The sequence below is a fragment of the Peromyscus californicus genome, unplaced genomic scaffold (assembly GCF_007827085.1).
Source record: "Peromyscus californicus insignis strain IS unplaced genomic scaffold, ASM782708v3 Scaffold_9__1_contigs__length_137607984, whole genome shotgun sequence".
In the NCBI taxonomy this organism is placed as follows: Eukaryota; Metazoa; Chordata; class Mammalia; order Rodentia; family Cricetidae; genus Peromyscus; species Peromyscus californicus.
The window spans coordinates 74,238,869-74,253,868 of record NW_026294617.1 but is presented as its reverse complement, the minus strand read 5'-3'; the positions used below and the strand labels follow the sequence as shown (position 1 = coordinate 74,253,868).

The 15,000-nt window shown below is 47.4% G+C and overlaps 3 protein-coding genes across 3 annotated transcripts; 1 reads left to right on the top strand and 2 right to left on the bottom strand.

Annotated features, from left to right (window-relative positions):
- Positions 1–1,093, bottom strand: LOC128105394 (histone H2B type 2-F). Its single transcript, XM_052730510.1, has one exon. It carries the CDS (start codon positions 967–969, stop codon positions 589–591), a length of 381 nt encoding a protein of 126 aa, XP_052586470.1. The 5' UTR covers positions 970–1,093; the 3' UTR covers positions 1–588.
- A 178-nt stretch (positions 1,094–1,271) lies between these two features.
- On the bottom strand, positions 1,272–14,440 carry LOC128106642 (uncharacterized). Its single transcript, XM_052732207.1, has 3 exons — positions 13,929–14,440; positions 7,673–7,906; positions 1,272–2,049 (listed from the first exon to the last, which is right to left on the bottom strand). Exons 1-3 carry the CDS (start codon positions 14,331–14,333, stop codon positions 1,612–1,614), a joined length of 1,077 nt encoding a protein of 358 aa, XP_052588167.1. The 5' UTR covers positions 14,334–14,440; the 3' UTR covers positions 1,272–1,611.
- LOC128105395 (histone H4) lies at positions 6,697–8,385 on the top strand. The gene has a single exon (XM_052730511.1). The coding sequence runs from the start codon at positions 7,616–7,618 to the stop codon at positions 7,925–7,927; it is 312 nt and encodes a 103-aa protein (XP_052586471.1). The 5' UTR covers positions 6,697–7,615; the 3' UTR covers positions 7,928–8,385.
- Positions 14,441–15,000: the final 560 nt, after the last annotated feature.

The following is a 15,000-nucleotide window of genomic DNA, read 5'->3' as shown; positions in this document are numbered from 1 at the left end:
GAGACTACAAACACTTTAATCTCATACATGCTTATAACTTAAAGTCTATGGGATATTCAGTCTTTATCAAACAATCCATAATAACCTCAACTGGAAAGATCCAGTGTGATGAATTAGAGGAGCATTTTAACCGAGTTTCTGAAGACCATCCTGCTCAGCATTGGGTACACAACAGCCTGATGCCAGTGACTGCCCCCACATCATGCGCTAGGCAGATCTAATGATTTCCGGATGCCCCAAGGCAGTGAGGGATTAATTGCAGCTTGAAGTCACAGGAAATGGTAAGGTTAACTTGAGGTCGGCTCAGACTACAGCAACAATATCTAACAGCTAAGTGGAGGAAGAGTGCAGACTTATCTCTCATCACGTACGTGACGCGCCAGGCTCTGCCGCGCCCTGCCCGCCCAAGATTATTTGAAATGCTCGGTATTGCACCAGCCCCGCAGGGAGACAGACAGAGTCACCGCCCCATCTTACCTAAGCAAGAGATCATAGGTATTAGTGGTTACAGCTCTTTCTTGGGAGAGCTGAAGTGGCTCTGAAAAGAGCCTTTGGGGTAAAGTCGATCAATCACGTCTTGGCTGCGCTTTACTTGGAGCTGGTGTACTTGGTGACGGCCTTGGTGCCCTCGGACACGGCGTGCTTGGCCAGCTCCCCGGGCAGCAGCAGGCGCACGGCCGTCTGGATCTCCCGGGACGTGATGGTCGAGCGCTTGTTGTAATGCGCCAGGCGCGACGCCTCGCCTGCGATGCGCTCGAAGATGTCGTTCACGAAGGAGTTCATGATGCCCATGGCCTTGGACGAGATGCCGGTGTCCGGGTGCACTTGCTTCAGGACCTTGTACACGTAGACGGAATAGCTCTCCTTACGGCTGCGCTTGCGCTTCTTGCCGTCCTTCTTCTGTACTTTGGTGACGGCTTTCTTCGAGCCCTTCTTGGGAGCAGGAGCAGATTTCGCCGGATCCGGCATTTTCCTCCGCGTTCAAAGACTCACCGCAAAATGGACGAGGAGAGAACGGAGTGTTGCAGCGCGGCTGGTTATGCGCTACTTATAGAGCTCGTATGCAAATGAAGGCTCACACAGCACTACGTTTTTATTGGCTAATTTACACTGGTGTTAGCGTCAAGTGGGCGGAGCCTACGCAGATAGATTCTGGCTGCGCGCCTTGATGGTGGTGAAAGGAAAATCTCCCTAGCCAATCGCAGGCCTCCCTTTCCTGGTGGCCCGTAAATGAGAGCCGCGGTTCTCCCTTCGCCTGTCCGTCTCCCTTCCACTCATTGGCTGATTCCTAAACACCAGGTTGAAACAAGTTAACTTTTCGTTTTATGGGTCATCCTGCTTGATGGTTGGCTTGAAATTGATTCCCTACGGTCGTGTTTCCACCTGAGAGTCCGTGTCTCCTAGAACTCCTCAGCTTGACACCCAAACGGATGGAAAAAGGTTCAATCCCATTTGTTAGGTCGGACACATTTGGGGATATGCTTGGAATACTGGAAACTAAGCTCAGGTTTGGCCCGACCCTCAGTTCAAAGCTGACACAGCTGCTCTTAATGACAACGTAGGTGGCTCTGAAAAGAGCCTTTTTTTATGTCGACTTTCTAGAAACGCAACTCAGGCCCGCTCCCCGCGGATGCGGCGGGCCAGCTGGATGTCCTTGGGCATGATGGTGACGCGCTTGGCGTGGATGGCGCACAGGTTGGTGTCCTCGAACAGCCCCACCAGGTAGGCCTCGCTCGCCTCCTGCAGCGCCATCACGGCCGAGCTCTGGAAGCGCAGGTCGGTCTTGAAGTCCTGCGCGATCTCGCGCACCAGGCGCTGGAACGGCAGCTTGCGGATCAGCAGCTCGGTCGACTTCTGGTAGCGCCGGATCTCGCGCAGCGCCACGGTGCCGGGCCGGTAGCGGTGCGGCTTCTTCACGCCGCCCGTGGCCGGCGCGCTCTTGCGGGCAGCCTTGGTGGCCAGCTGCTTGCGCGGGGCCTTGCCGCCGGTGGACTTGCGGGCGGTCTGCTTCGTGCGAGCCATGTTTTTGCGGCTTTGGCTGGCGGGCGCCTAGTGGCCATATTTATAGACTTATCTTCGTCTTGATTGGGCCAGGAAAACAGGAGTTTCTGGACTTGGAGTCTGATTGGGTAGAATTCGATCCTATTTGCCGAGTCACGCGATGGTTACACTGCCCCTTCTTCCCGATCCTTTTCCATCTTCCTGTATTTACGGCCCACGGAGCGTTCTGGAAAGATGGTTCTTTCCAGTTGCTTTAACTTTTCTGAAAGCAGTGTGTAGTGTTTCGCACACTGTGTTCGCTAGTGTGTTCCTTCGGAAACAAGCTTGCCTCTTTCCTATACGGCGGTCACCAGTTACTGTAACGTATCCCACAGTCAGCATTTAGTTAGCATCAGGCACGGTGCCCCGCGGTTTGGAAGCTTTTATAACCATAGTTGAAGAATGACAAAGCAATATATAGTGAAAGGGACCAAAATTAAACTTACATTGTATCCACTTCTGAACCCGACCAAAGCTGGACTACATCAGCCACACATTGACCCTTGTTAGGTTTGACTCCCCTGCCTTCCCTCCTGTCTAGTACCCTCCACCTTTTCCCTTCACTAAAGACCAATTAAGTCCTGCAAATGAAATTATATGTCAAAGAAGGATAAGATTAGAAGTATTAATAACCTCCTTTCCCATAGAGAATAGCTGCTAATCAAACACTAATCATTCAGGTGACAGGTTAACAAAACTTTCAAAGCAAACAAGTCGTTTATTGACGACTGAGGTGCTAACATATTTCCTCCCACAAAGAGTAACTGTTTTATTAAATGTCTAATATTTCCCATATTCTTCCCAAGAACAGTAAAGTGTTTTTTTTTTAACCTTTTAGCTATTTGACATGTTTTGGAAAGTGCATGTTATAATGGTTATATGCAGTTCCACTAACTAATATAAAACTTTTAACAGCATGCATGTCTGGTGTTTTTTGGTTTTTGTTTTTTTAGCATTACATAGAACCCTTCTAAACACTCAAACCTAAAAACAAAAAGAGGACCAAGATATTTAAAACTTGCCTGAATGGTGCCAGTATGTATTGTCTTCTTGCTGAAATCCAAGTGAAATGAAATTGAATTTAAGGGGATTCCAAAATACTAAGCACATGTAGAAGTGTGGTAGTTTGATTAATTTCTTTAAGAATCTCAGGGGCAGAAGCAACCTCCAAAATGGGGCACAAAAGTATCGCTGATGTGAACTGTTTACCCCTTCCTGTTGATCATTTTCCAACAATGTTTTGTTTTGTTTTTTTGGTTTTTCGAGACAGGGTTTCTCTGTGTAGCTTTGCGCCTTTCCTGGAACTCACTTGGTAGTCCAGGCTGGCCTCGAACTCACAGAGATCCGCCTGGCTCTGCCTCCCGAGTGCTGGGATTAAAGGCGTGTGCCACCACCGCCCGGTTTATTTTCCAACAATGTTTTAAGCATAGATAGCAACGCTCTGTTTAAAAGTAGTTCTAGGGTCAGTGAGTATAGCTTTGAAGTACAGAAACATTTCCCTATTTTGCATCCAAACCATCCAGAACATCTCAAACTTCTTTGATGAACTTTCCCATCAGAAGGGGAAACTGCCCTGTGGAATCTGGATGGTGCCCACCCAACTGCCATGTTTCGTTGTAAGATTTCCTTTGTAATGTATGTGTGGGTTCATTTAAATCAGAAGGAGATTCTCAAACTCCATACCTTAATGCCCCTTTCTGAGGTGTTTTGTGTTGTTGTTGTTGTTGTTTTTTGAGACAGGGTTTCTCTGTGTAGTTTTGGTGCCTGTCCTGGATCTCGCTCTGTAGACCAGGCTGGCCTTGAACTCACAGAGATCGGCCTGGCTCTGCCTCCTGAGTGCTGGGATTAAAGGGGTGTGCCACCACCGTCCAGCTTTCTGAGGTTTTGATTTCTGCCTTCAGCAGTGTTGAGGTAATATTAAGTGAAAAATTTCAGAATAAAAAAGTCAGGAGTTTTACATTGCGTGCATATCCCTAGTACAGTGATGAAATCTCATACCTTCTTACCCAGGACATAAATCATCCACTCCCATCCAGCACATCCCTACTATGCACAAATTAATCACTTTGTAGCAGCCTCCATCACCATATCATCTGTAAAGGCCTCGAGTGCTTGAGTTCAGGTAACCCTGATCTTGTGCAATAAGGACTCCAAAGTGCAAACTTTTTACTAAAGAATGTGATCAGCATTGTTCTATCTTACTATTGTTGCTTTTGATCTTTTTTTGAGCCTAATTTATAAGTTAAACTTTAATATCATATATACATATACTATAGGGAAGCATAGAGCACCGTATAGGTATATGTAATACACAGCATTATCTATGCTTAGGCATTGGTTGGAGATCTTGGACTGCATTCTCTGAGAGTAAGAGAAAGCTGCTGTATTCAAGTATAGAACCCAAGAGTTGTGGGCTTATTTTACATAATAGTCAATAAGAAAATCCCAAGAGTCTTCCTCTTGTCTAACTTTTAAAATTATGCTTGTAAGTTTTCTATTTTTCAGAAACAGGGATGCCACTGTGAATGTGAATTCTAAGGCAAGAAATTAGACATAAAAAAGGAAACTTTCAAGGTTTATCAGGACCACTTCCTAAAATACAATAATCTGACAGGAGGTGGTGGCCCACACCTTTAATTCCAGCACTCAGGAGGCAGAGGCAGGGAGATCTCTGTGAGTCCCAGGCCAGCCTGGTCTACAGAGTGAGTGAGTTCCGGGACAACCAGAGCTACATAGTGAGGCCCTGTCTCAAAACAAAACAAATTACAAGGGCCTGAAGTTTTAGAGACGGAGAACTGAAATTTTATAATTGGGGCGGGTACAAGAAACTTAAAAATTTCCACGCAGCAAATAAGCAAACACAATTTAAATAAATGATTTATTGGGCATGCGGTATTTTATATGTGCTGGTGTTTGTTTTTAGTACAAAAGTATGGACTAAGCTTTGTGTCTGGGTTCAGGTACCTCCAGAATTATATTAGAACACCGACTGGGACCATTTGGGTTTTTGGTCTGTGAGCTGCTCGGGCTGTATACCCGATTTGCTTTTATTTTGTCTGGTCAGCAACCCAGGACCAAACTAAGAAACCACAGGAGTTTGGGGTTCTTACTCCATTTTGAGATGGACCAGTGCCTCCAGGGTCCTGCTGCTGGATAGGAATCAGCACAGGTCTCCTTCCTTCTGGTCAGTCACAGCTACTGCCTATAGACCACAGCTTAGTATAATATAACGTCATATTTCACTGGAATGTTCTAGAATCTAGTAATATATTACAATATCTCAGAGCTGTATAAAATGTTGTTTAATTCCAGTAGCTATCCTCATGAGACCTGCATAAATGCTAACATGTATATTTTAAGGGCTTTTTTTAATTGAAGGATAATTTTTTTTTGCTTTAACATTCAACTTTAGTTTCTTAGTTGGAATCTTACAAGAAAAGATAGGTCAAAACAATGTTTTCTTCTAAATATGTTGTTGTCTTCTAAATATGGGTATTGAGCATAGACATGGGAATTCTTGAAAGATGAGTAATTCAAAAGGGGTGGTTAGAATTTGGGGTCCATGTAGGGTAAAGGGAAAGGAAGAAGAGACACTTATGGAAAAATCAAGTGACTTTTGGGGAAGATAAATAGCCCTTAGGAGAATAGATGGGGACAGGACAGTCCTGAGAAAATGCCTGCTTAAGAATGGTCTAAGGTTTCATCTCTGAAAAGAGAACATTAGAATTGCCACCTGCCCTGGCCCCCCTTGTGGGGGTAATTTTCAGCAAACGGGATAAAATGCTGACTTCTTTTTCTTTTGCAGGTTCTAATTTGAGACAGAGAAGGGATATCAGGATCTCAACCCTTCATTCAAAATGATTCTCATGTTCAAAGTGAGCGCATACTCTTGAGCCCCTTCAAATAAGAAGATGGTAGACACTGTCTCTGGTACCTAAGGGCCCTGGTACCAAGACCTGGGTACTGTCGGCCTTGGTATGTGGTTTTTTATTTTGCAATTTGATTACCTCATCCTTTGTTTTAAAATTAATGTTTAAAGAGTCAAATGCAGGTCCTGTCCATTCATAAACAATTACTGAGTTTCTGCTGCACTTCGATTTACAAAAAAAAAAAAAAGAATAAACAGAAACCACATCCTATAAGGGCGGTGGTCACCGGTGTGGAGGAGTCGGTGAGATACAGACATGTGAAGTAACACACCTTCCAGGGTTGCTTCGGAAATCAGCAAGTGGGTTCTCATTCTCGGCCAGGAAGCCCCTAGGGTGCTGGTTTGGGCATGTAGGCATGTCCAAGCAGTGACCCACAGTGAGTTCTGTCAGTCAAGAAAGAGACTTGTACAACTGTCTAGGTTTACAGTGTGTGTGTGTGTGTGTGTGTGTGTGTGTCTCACCCCCTAAGAAACACACATTTCACAACCCTTAGGTTTAAAACACTTGAGTTTTGAAATTTTTGTTTTGTTTTGTTTTTGCTTAGCTTTGAGCCTAACACGACTAAAAACCTCCCACATCTACCTACAAGCCCTGAGCCAGAAAATCTGGATTGGGGTGGGGTGGGGGTCGGGAATCAAGGATTCATCAGTACGTATAAAACAAGGCATATAATAGGATGAATTTTTAAAAGATAAACTTTTTTTTTTTTTTTTTGATCAGAAAACAAAACAACCCACCACAATTATGATGCAGAAAGAATGTTTTCTCATGGTTCTTCGATGGAGGGCCCTGGGAACGACGAACATGCTAGCAGTCCAGACTCCAGTTCATTTCCCAGGGCACTGTGCGAAGCAGATACACTTGCAAAACCGAATATAGCCGGTTGCATGCGGGCCCAGTTTGGGAACCATTTCCCTAGCTGAAAACACCGGCAGACCTCCAAGGACTGGTCGAAACCAGTGTGGCAGCTCTCCCAGGCTCTGCTTGGGTAGAGGTGCGTGGGGACCCACTGACCCGGCGAGAAAGCTCCCCAACATCCTCAGACGAATTTTCCTAGGATCTAGTTTCTGCTTGGGCTGAAAACTGTCTATATCAACAAAACAGCGACTATACTCAGAACCGCCCGCGAACTTCCCCTTCCACACATAATCCTGGGTCCGCTGCTTTCGATTATGGTACCCTCGCTACTGGAACCTCTTTTGCAAAGGTTTTTATCTTACTGTAGCTCGGGGCCTTCGATGCAGCGCTCTCCCCTTCTCATCTCTGAATTCCCTTTCTCTTTCTCCAGTCTTTTGTCCTTTTAGCATACGTGCGGTCCAGAAGCCCACAGACTGGAAGAAACAGAGCCATAAAGACTGCGGTGTCTCTGAGTTTTATTTAGGGGCCTGGATTCTCCCAGGGACTACGGCATCACGATTTAAGAAAATTAAAAAGAAAAATAAGAAAGGCAAGGGGCTATGAGGGACCGGTAGAGGGCAGAGAAGAGAGAAGAAAAACAAGAAAATGACGCAACATCCAGAGCCGGGAGGATTTAGAAAGGTTCCCGCCCGCGCGCTTTCGGTTTTCACTCTGGTCCGATCCTCTCATATATCAGAGGGAAGCCACGTTCAGTGTTTCACAGGCTGGTATTTCCGACTGCATCTACCATGTCTGGGAGAGGAAAGGGTGGGAAGGGCTTAGGCAAGGGGGGTGCCAAGCGCCACCGCAAGGTTCTGCGCGACAACATCCAGGGCATCACCAAGCCCGCCATCCGCCGCCTGGCCCGGCGCGGTGGTGTCAAGCGCATCTCCGGCCTCATCTACGAGGAGACCCGCGGGGTGCTGAAGGTGTTCCTGGAGAACGTGATCCGGGACGCCGTCACCTACACCGAGCACGCCAAGCGCAAGACCGTCACCGCCATGGACGTGGTCTACGCGCTCAAGCGCCAGGGGCGCACCCTGTACGGCTTCGGAGGCTAGGCCCCCCGCCACTCCTTCATCCCCCATCCCTAACGGCCCTTTTTAGGGCCAACCACAGGCTCATCAGGAGAGCTGGCACTCTTGACTGCTGGGTCTGAACCAAATTACAGTCGATCTAGGTTCGGTATGGTGAAGGCGCATCCTCAAAATGGAGTCGCCCAGTTTGTTGGAAGCCGCGCTACCGGGCGTCCGTTTAGTGCCCTCCATTAAGGTTAATTTCCTGGGTTAACATCCTGGGCAGAGTCTGCTCACAGGCAACTATTAGTTTCCAGTAACGGTGTGCGCTGGTTATTTTTAGCGCTTTGTGGCCAGGACCGCCGTAGGCTGGCTCCTCAGTCTAGGCAATGACGTAGGAAATACTGGCCTGGAATTGCGGCTTTGCAAGTATACAATTGCAACGACACTTTCATGTCTTGTAACAAGCAAACCACCTGTGATGGTTATAATCCCAGCAGCTGGGGAGGAAGCAAAAGCATTAGGGGTCCAAGGCCCACTTGTATAAGGATATTTCTGGTTTTTTTTTTTTTTTTTGAAAGCAGTTATGGCAGGAACTTAGAGTCACGAGCTGATACAGAGGCCAGTGGAGGAGCGGTGCTAACTGGCTTGTTCCTAGGCTTGCTCAGCCTGCTTTTTTTTCTTTTCTTTTCTTTTCTTTTTTTTTTTTTTTAAGACAGCGTTTCTCTGATTCCTTGGCAGTCCTGGTAGACCAGGCTGGCCTTGGATTCACACATCCGCCCGCCTCTGCCTCCTGAGTGCTGGGATTAAAGGCGTGTGCCGCCACTGCAGGTTTTGTACAAGGATTTGAGGCAAGTCTGAACCACCATACCCTGTCACCAAGAAAACCATGAACAAGAAGTTGAGGTAAACTATAATATAACTTAGTGGAAGCCATTCAGATATGTGGTATGTTGGGGCCTGTCTAGAAAGAGACTTGCCAATTATGCCCACCACCCGTCAGTACAGAAGGTGCAGTTTAATTTTGGTAAGGCAAAAGCAAATTCTCCGCCTGGCCAAGAATAGAGTAAGCCATTCTCTCTGGTTCACTCTCCCCACCGCTCAGATTTGGGTTGGACATGTGGGTTGTGGGTTTTTAGTTTTATTGCTCATTAATTCGTTTACTTCGAAATATTGTGCGATCTCCACATTCAGTTACATGATCCTATGTAAGGATTCAACTTCCAATTCAAGAAGCTGGATTTTAGTGTACACCAACCACATCAGGTACACTGTAAGGATCATCTTAGCAACATGTTTGTCTTGATCCACCTGTAATTGTCATATTTAAAGAAAATACATTTTTTGGTAGTTATATAGGTAGCACATACTGAATAAGATGGGGAATGTAGATAATTTTCAGAATCACAAAACTAGGGAAATCACTTTGTTTTGGGAAACTGGCCAAGCTCTGCAGTAGGGATGGAGCTTATGCTAGTCTTTGGCAAATCTGGAATGCCTTCCATCCTAATTAGGTATTTAGTAAATCTGAGGGCTGGGGGAGATAGCAAGATTAGCATTTGTGACCATTTGGGCCGAGGAAGAAACGGCTTTCCTTTAAACCTGGATCACAATTTACAACTCTAGTTCAAATAATGCTGTGAGTCCCCCCAGATGAAGACATCTGATTCTCACCCAAAAGCTCTGAAACGCTGGGTTACAAAGGTTTAAAGAGAGACCTAACTCAGCAAATAAAGGAAGCAGGAAACATTCCTCGGTTGAAGTCCGTGGTTCTGAAAGAGATTTCCAGTCCATCAGCATGGCTCACCTGAGCCTCACTGCAGACCAACTGAACTGGAAACCTTGGGTGTTTGGCCCAGCAATTGGTGGTTAAGGCCAAGTTCTCCAGATGGTTCTGACGCACATTTAACAACCCTGGACCCAGGTGACAGATGTTTTGGTTGTTGTGGTGATGGTGCTGGGCATCACATGAAGGGCATTCTACACCCTGGGAGTTGTTTATCACTAAATTAAAACCCCCTCCCTAGTTTTCCTTTAAAGGAAGTAGTGGCAAGCTGCTTGCCATAATGTTATATCTTGGCTTATGGAAAAGAAAGCAGATCTGCAATCCATTGTTAAGTAAAAAATATAGGTGGAAAGAGACACAGTTGCTTTACTCCTCAAGCAAGCATATAGGCTGTAGAAATGAAAAGGGAACAGGCTTGTTTTATTAAATATTACTGCTTGGTGCTTTTAATAGTACAGGATTGAATTTTATAATCAATGGGTATGACTTTTTTTCTTCCTAAACATTTCCAAGATCCAAGCTTTACACTATTATTTATCTCCTTTGCTTTTTGAGAGAGGTTCTCCCTATACAAAACTGGCTGTCCTGAACTATGTGTAGACCAGGCTGGCCTTGAACTCTGCCACTGACTCGAGTGCTGTGGTTAAAGGCAGTGCGCCGCCACCACCACCACGCCCAGCTCGTAACACTATTATACATCTTTTTACAGAGACTGTTATTTTTAAATTGATTTTTATTTTGTTTGCCTAGGTGTTTTGCCTGCATGTATGTGTGAGGGTGTCAGATCTTGGAGTTACAGATACTGTTAGCTACCATGTGGATGCTGGGAATTGAACCCGGGTCCTCTGGAAGAGCAGCCAGCGATCCTAACTGATGATCCATCTCTCCAGCACCTGAGATTCTTTTAGATGACCTTAACAATGAGTTTGCTCACATCTGTCAGTCTCACTAATATGCTAAAACATGGCTGAACCGTGTTAGCTATGTCGAGTCTGTGAAGGACAAATTATAGAATATTCAGCTAGGCATCCCTTTGCACTAATAAATTCCTTTTTTTTCCTTTACCATCTCAGCCACCTGTAACAGGAAGGACCATAAAACCCAGTCAACTCATCATAACAGTGAAGAGTGTAAGATGCAATCAGACATTTTCTTTGGTTTGCTAGCAAAATAGTTTCCATTTCCAAGCCTGAATGCTGTCCACGAGGCAGACCCTAACTTCTCATTTTCATCACTAGAGTAGATGTGGAACATCCCCCAGAGATAAGTGCAGAGGATCACAGATCTACCCTAAGGTTCTGCTTCCGCTGTAGTTACACTCGAGTGCCTACTAATCCTGTTTGCCTGAAAACCACTCTCTGGGCTCTCTCCTCGGCCTCACTGCAGCGTCCTCACAGACACCCAGGCTAGCCACTGTCCTCATTCTGTCTCGTCCTTTAAACCCTCCACTCTGTTTATCCATTAATACATATGTTATTTCTCTACCCGAGTCAAAAGATGAGCTGACGTTTATACAGACTTCGACTAGTCGTATACATTTGTATGGATATACAGAGAAGTATTAGGAATAGTCATAACAATGGTTTATTATAGGTGTTAGTTTTCTTCCTTGAATGTTTCCGAATTGTTTGAATTTCTTACAACACTCATGAATGTATTTCTTCACAAGATAATAAGATGCTTGATAGTCTGATGACAGCAGCCGTGGGAATACCATTTTTGTCCGAGTTAAACCTCCTCATCTTTAGTGTTGCTGAAACTGCCTACTTTTCCATTAGGAATACTTTAAAGAGCGAATAACAAGATCTACGCAAAGCCAAGATTGAGGCCATGAAGTGCACAGAACCAAACATGATGCTTATTGCCCATTCATCTTCCCTTTGGTTTCAGGGAAAACATCTTCTCTTATTTCCTGTCACCGGACACTCAGGCGGCACAGATGGCCCCGATCCTAGAGCTTTCGCTCATGTCCTTGAGCAGCTCTGCCCCAGCATGGCTGGAAGTTCATCTGCAGCTCTTCTTCCAGGCCCTGAAGCCATCGAAGGCCATAGGTTCAGTCAGTTTGGATTAGTTTTTACCTCAACAGCACTGTGCTGCCTCGTTTTATTATTTATTTATTTATTTATTTATTTATTTATTTATTTATTTATTTGTTTTTTCGAGACAGGGTTTCTCTGTGTAGCTTTGCGCCTTTTCCTGGAACTCACTTGGTAGCCCAGGCTGGCCTCGAACTCACAGAGATCGGCCTGGCTCTGCCTCCTGAGTGCTGGGATTAAAGGCGTGCGCCACCACCGCCCGGCCGCCTCGTTTTATTTTAACTTAACACAAGTCATCTGAGAAGAAGGAACCTCAGTGGAGAAAATGCCTCCATAAGATGGGACTGTAGGCCAGCCTGTAGGGCATTTCTTAATTAGTGATTGATAGGGAGGGCCCACTCATTATGGGTGGTGCCACCCCTGGGTTCTATAGAAAGCTGGTTGAGCTGGGCAGTGGTGGAGCACGCCTTTAATCCCAGCACTCGGGAGGCAGATGCAGTCGGATCTCTGTGAGTTCAAGGCCAGCCTGGGCTATAGAGTGAGTTCCAGTACAACCAGGGCTGTTACACAGAGAAACCCTGTCTCAAAACAAAACAAAACAAAAAACCAACCAACCAAAAAACAAAAAAGTTACTGTAGCTGAAAAGATGGCTCAGCAGTTAAGAGCACTGGCTGCTCTTGCAGAGGACCCTGATTCAGTTCCCAGCACCCACATGGTGTCTATAATGTCAATTCCAGGGCATCCATCAGCCTCTTTTGGCCTCCTCAGGCACCAAGAAGACTCCTGGTACACACACACACACACACACACATTTGTGGGCAAAACACTCATACATATAAACTAAATAAATCTAAATTTTAAATATTTAAATGAATTTTTAACTTAGTGGCAGGGAGAGAAACCGTCCTGCGTACCTAAGCTGCTTAGACCAGGGCTGTTGAGGGTGTCAATTAAGGCAAGGGTCCCGGACAGATGAATAGAGTGATACAATTAAAAACATTTGATGCCGGGCGGTGGTGGCGCACGCCTTTAATCCCAGCACTCGGGAGGCAGAGCCAGGCGGATCTCTGTGAGTTCGAGGTCAGCCTGGGCTACCAAGTGAGTCCCAGGAAAGGCGCAAAGCTACACAGAGAAACCCTGTCTCGAAAAACCAAAAAAAAAAAAAAAAAAACATTTGAAAGTATTTAGTGACTTGCAAGTTTGGGGCAAAGGACAAGAAGCAGCTTCTAATAGATGAGAGGGATCTACCAGTCAAGTGGGATATCTAAAAAGGAACAGATAGGTTTGGGAAGCAATATGGCATATAATGATTTAGAAACAAAATGAACTCAATGTATCCCTCTCTGAAGGAAGGACTTAGAAATACTGCTGTGTGCAGCTCTCAATGTGGGACTTGGATGACAAGGATGACGAAGGTAGAGGACCCAAGGGAGAGCTCTGTTTGTAGTGGTCAGCCTTTTACTATATAGTTTGCCTCTCTACACCTTGTATGCCATCATCCTAATTAAATCTGAACCAAATATGTCACACCTGAAAGGAGATAATGGCTTAGATTAAAAAATTCAAATGGCAGAACATTGAGTTCAGTCTCATAATGATACACGTGATCTCCCAAGCAACAAAACCTTGCAAGAGGACTGCAAAAGCCTAATTGTTCCAAGTGCACAAAAATGTGATGTTACTCTATTGTTACCTGTATACTAGTAATATTCTCACTTGAGACTTGAGGAAACCCTGCATGTTAGCGGTGCAGAGTACACCAACTTCTAGAGGGCAAGATAGGCTAGCCCTGTGGATTAGCCCGTCTGACACTTGGCCGCATAGGTCTGTGTTCACTCGTCACTCTTACCAGTGAGAAGGCCCTATCATTCCCTAGGTAATTGGCAACTCGTTAAGTTTATAATCAAAGGACCTACAGGAAAGGCCAAGAGCATGATGTTAGTGACAGGTGGAGAAGAGGCTCTAAGTAGGAATTGGGTAACCAGGTAAGATATAGAATACCAGGTGCTCTGCAAACCTTCCTGGGAGAAAACTCCATAGGTGCAGCACCTGGAGAAACCGAAACAGCGCTCTTCGCTGCTCGGCCATCACCCCAAAACCGAACCCTTCCCGAGACCGTGAAAGACCACGCAAGGACAGAGAAGCAAACAGCTCCTTCCGGGCACATGTGGTGGCTCTGAAAAGAGCCTTTGGTGGGATGGAACCGAGATCGAGAGCTCAGGCCCGCTCCCCGCGAATGCGGCGGGCCAGCTGGATGTCCTTGGGCATGATGGTGACGCGCTTGGCGTGGATGGCGCACAGGTTGGTGTCCTCGAACAGCCCCACCAGGTAGGCCTCGCTCGCCTCCTGCAGCGCCATCACGGCCGAGCTCTGGAAGCGCAGGTCGGTCTTGAAGTCCTGCGCGATCTCGCGCACCAGGCGCTGGAACGGCAGCTTGCGGATCAGCAGCTCGGTCGACTTCTGGTAGCGCCGGATCTCGCGCAGCGCCACGGTGCCGGGCCGGTAGCGGTGCGGCTTCTTCACGCCGCCCGTGGCCGGCGCGCTCTTGCGGGCAGCCTTGGTGGCCAGCTGCTTGCGCGGGGCCTTGCCGCCGGTGGACTTGCGGGCGGTCTGCTTCGTGCGAGCCATGGCAGAGACAAGAGACACCGAGACCAGGAGCGCGGGGACCTGCCCGGGTCCCCGGCCGCCGGTCTTTATAGGCGCACTCTTCCCGGGGGCGGGGCGGAGACAGCCACTTGAACGTCCCGCGCTGACGGGCCATTGGCCGTGACGCCACGACCTCGATCCCGCCCATTGGCTCGGGCCTGCCCCGCCCCCCGGTGCCCCGCCCGCCCCTCGTCCAGCCCTGCGGCGAGCGGACTTGACAACGTTCCCCGCGGGTGGGGCCGCCTCTCGTGGCCGCCGGTAGACGGCCGCTCCCAGCTCTGCCAGGGAGAATCGCGCCCGCCCGCCCGTCCAAGTCACAGAGTTAGTGTTCAGTGCCGCCCAGGGCCCCACGATCCCGGGAGCTGGCCGCGGCCGTCATTGCGGCCGGGACACGTCCCCTTCTCCTAGACTTTGCCGAAGGAGCGGGCGGGAGCGGCGGCTGGTTGGGACTGACGTCTGGCCTCGACGGCCTGGGCTCGGGTTCCTGTTTTAAGGGAGGGGCGGGAAGCTGTCAGGACTGTAGGTGGGGAGCCAGCGCGCTGGTCGCTGCGGGCGGGACACCTACCGGGGTGTGCATCGGGCTGACATACGGCGCTGAGTGCTTAGGACAGTAACACGCCCGCTCCCGCACAGGAGAACCAAGACCGAA